General features: G+C 59.6%; 1 protein-coding gene across 1 annotated transcript; it reads left to right on the top strand.

Annotated features, from left to right (window-relative positions):
* The first annotated feature begins 273 nt into the window (after positions 1–273).
* Positions 274–3,444, top strand: LOC118978534 (class I histocompatibility antigen, Gogo-B*0101 alpha chain-like). The gene is made up of 8 exons (XM_037034016.1): positions 274–371; positions 628–912; positions 1,161–1,436; positions 1,999–2,274; positions 2,372–2,476; positions 2,907–2,939; positions 3,051–3,098; positions 3,257–3,444. Exons 1-8 carry the CDS (start codon positions 308–310, stop codon positions 3,259–3,261), a joined length of 1,092 nt encoding a protein of 363 aa, XP_036889911.1. The 5' UTR covers positions 274–307; the 3' UTR covers positions 3,262–3,444.
* Positions 3,445–3,549: the final 105 nt, after the last annotated feature.

Genomic DNA, 3,549 nt, shown 5'->3' with positions numbered 1-3,549 from the left:
TCCGTGGACCAGAAGGGCTCAGCGCAGAGTCCCGGTCCCCAGACCGGGCTCCCAGGGTCTCGGCCTGAGGACTGAGCCTGGGGCAGGAAGGGGTTTCTACCCCTTCAGGGCTCAGGGGTTTTCTACGCTAGGGTTTCCCTTCTTCCTCCCGCAGATCCATCTGCGTGGATACTGGTGACGCTAACCCAGTTCTCACTCCAATTGGGTAACCGCACTATAGAGAAGCCAATCAGCGCCAAGATGGTTCCGAATATAATGACCACAGAGAACCAGAACTCATTCTCTCCAAACTATCGGGGTTAGGGTCATGGAGCCCCGACCTCTGCTCCTCCTGCTTTCTGGGGCCCTGACCCTGACCGAGACCTGGGCCGGTGAGTGCAGGGTCCGGAGGGAACGGCCCGCGAGGGGCAGGAGCGAGGGGATCCCGCAGGGGGCGCAGGACTCCAGGACCGCGCGCCCCCTGCAGTCTCTGCCCAGACCCCCGACCCCGACCCCCAAGTCCTGCCTCCGCTGACTTCTACCCTCTCCCGCCCCCTCCTGTGGCCCACCGCCTCCTTTAACACCCCCGGCCCCTGTCCATTCCGGCCGGACTGCGGACACTTGGACACGCATGCTCCCCATCCCCAGGCACGCACACCCTGAGATATTTGAACACCGCGGTGTACGGACCGGGCCCCGGGAAGTCCCGCTACATCAGCGTCAGCTACCTGGACGACACGGAGATCACGCGGTTCGACAGCGACGCCCCGAACCCAAGGCTGGAGCCGCGGGCACCGTGGATGGAGCAGCCGTGGGTGGAGCAGGAGAGACCGGACTATTGGAACCACTGCACAGAGGTTTGCCATCGCGAGGCCGAGAATAACCAACGGAACGTGAACCACCTGCGCGCGCACTACAACCAGAGCGACGACGGTGAGCCCCGCGGGCCCGGTCGCGACCCCCACCCCCACGGACCGGCCTGGTTGTCGGCCCAAGTCTCTGGGTCTGAGCGTCACTTCGAGGCTTCGGAACCCGCCTGCCCCCTTCCTGGGAGGAGCGCGCGGGAATTTTGATCCGGTTTGATTTTCACTTAAGGTTTAATCACTTCGGGTGAGGTCTGCATTAGCGGAGGCGAGGACCGGACCAAGTGGGCAGCAGGGCTGACCGCGGGGCGGGGTCAGGGTCCCATACGTTACAGAAAACGACCGGCTGCGTCGTGGGGTCCGACGGGCGCTTCCTCCATGGGTTCAATCAATACGCCTACGATGGCACCGACTACGTTGCCCTGAACGAGGACCTGAGCTCCTGGACCACGGCCCACACGGCGGACCCGATAACCTGGCGCAAGTTGGTGCAGGTGCCTGATGCGGAGGACAGCAAGGCCTTCCTGGAGGACACGTGCGTGCACCGGCTCCACTTTCTCCTGGAGAAGGGGAAGGAGATGCTGCTCCGAGCAGGTACCAGGGCATGGGACTCCCCGAGGAGGGGATCTGGGGGCTGTGGCGGCTTCCTACAAGGAGAGGAGGGGAATGGGGCAGTGTCAGAGTGTCCCTCCTGATCAGGAGAGGGAGGAGTCCCCCAGGTGTCCTTATTCTGTGACTCACCCGAGGGCCCAGCTTCCTCTAAAGGACAGTGAGGGGCCCAGCCTCTCCTTGAAACACCCGCAGCAGGTCCCTCACACCCTGCAGCACCTGGGGCACCAGGAACCTCTCCCTGGTTCTCTGGCTCAGACCTTTTCTAGAGGCCTGACTCTGGGTTTGCTGAGTCATCAGCCTCCACCTGAGTCTGTGTCTCCCCTTAGAGACCTGGACACTCCTACCCTAGGTTCTCACCCTGATTCTGGAGCTTTCCAGGAAATAGGAGATTATCCCAGGTGCCTCTGTCCAGGCTGGTGACTAGGTGGTGACTCCCTTCCCCCCCACACACACTGTCCTGTCCACTCTCAGGGTGGTCACGTGGGCACTGCTGGAGTGTCCCATGGCCATGCAAAGTTCGTGAACTTTCTCATCCTCCTCTCAGACCCTCCAAAGACACACTTGACCTACCACCCCACCTCTGACCATGAGGTCACCCTGAAGTGCTGGGCCCTGGGCTTCTACCCTGCTGACATCACCCTGACCTGGCAGCGTGAAGGGGAGGACCTGACCCAGGACATGGAGCTTGTGGACACCAGGCCTGCGGGGGACGGAAACTTCCAGAAGTGGGCAGCCATGGTCGTGCCCCCTGGAGAGGAGCAGAGATACACGTGCCATGTGCAGCACCAGGGGCTGCCTGAGCCCCTGACCCTGAGATGGGGTGAGGAGGGGGCGTGGGCACAGAGCTTCTCCTCAGGGTGTCCCTGAGCAGGGTCAGGACTCAGGCCTGAGGTTGACCTCTCACCCTCCCCTCTCAGACCCCCCTCCTCAGACCACCATCACCATCGTGGTCATCACTGCTGCCCTGGGTGTCCTTGGAGCTGTGGCTGCTGGAGCTGTGATGTGGAGGAGGAAGTGCTCAGGTGGGCAAGGGGTGGGGCTGGGTTCCCTGTCCCCCTGGGGGTCAAGCCCAGGTGGAAGTGTGTTCTGCCTGGTTAATGGGCATGGTGTCCCCACACGGGTGCTTGTCCATCTGGGGCCTGTTTCCTAACACAGACTCTTTAGTGAGGCCCGTGGGAAAGTGAGGGACACACTTATCACCTGATGATTCTTGCAATGGGGACTGATTCCCAGCTGTCACAGGTCAGAGGGGAGGGTCCCTGCTGAGGACAGGCATCCAAACAGGTGATTGGTCCAATGCTGGCACATGTACTTCTCCATATTTCCTGATTCTACCCCAGGTGTTCAGTCACAGTTCTGGAAACTTCTCTGTGCTTCAAGAGTGTGGGGCTCCTTTAGGGTCACAGGACCCAGCCTACCCCTGCCTTCTCACAGAACATTTTCTTCCCACAGGCAAAGGCAGGAAGAGCTATGTTCAGGCTGCCTGTAAGTCTGGGTGTTGGGGAGGTGACATCTGGGACCCTTGGGAAAGTGTGGGCTATAGTCTGTGAGGGGGCTCCCCCACCCCATAACTCAGCTGCTGTGTGTCTTCCCCAGACAGTGACAGTGCCCAGGGCTCTGACGTGTCTCTCGGAGCTTCTAACAGTGAGATCCTGAGAGCTGGAAGTGGGGGGCCTTGGAAATGAGGCGCACAGCTGGACTTTGGGGATGATCAGTGAGGCACACTCTGAGCCTGCAGTGGGGTGTGGGGGAAGGTGACCCTTCTGGCACTGACCTGAGGTTGTTCGTAACTTTCTTTCCAGCGTGATGGAGCTGCCTGGCGAGGGACATGGTTTAAAGCCATCATTTCAGCCTCTTCTTGGGAGTTTGAGGGTCCCTGACTGCTGTTTGTGCTACTGGCATTGGAACCTGTCTGCATTATATTAAAGTCAGCGATGTATTAATACATGTAAATTAAACAGAAGTGATTTAGATTAAAAGCTGGGAGGGGCGTGGTATCTGGTGGGTGTTTTTCTATCTGCACCTTCATTTTATTAAAGTTTGTACCACGTTTTGCCGTGTATGAGGAACAAAACATGGCTTAGGCCCCACCTTT

This window comes from Sturnira hondurensis, unplaced genomic scaffold (assembly GCF_014824575.4).
Source record: "Sturnira hondurensis isolate 20B ecotype Veracruz unplaced genomic scaffold, ASM1482457v3 Scaffold0021944, whole genome shotgun sequence".
NCBI lineage: Eukaryota > Metazoa > Chordata > Mammalia > Chiroptera > Phyllostomidae > Sturnira > Sturnira hondurensis.
The sequence above is the reverse complement of the archived record's forward strand: the minus strand, read 5'-3'. Positions and strand labels throughout refer to the sequence as shown.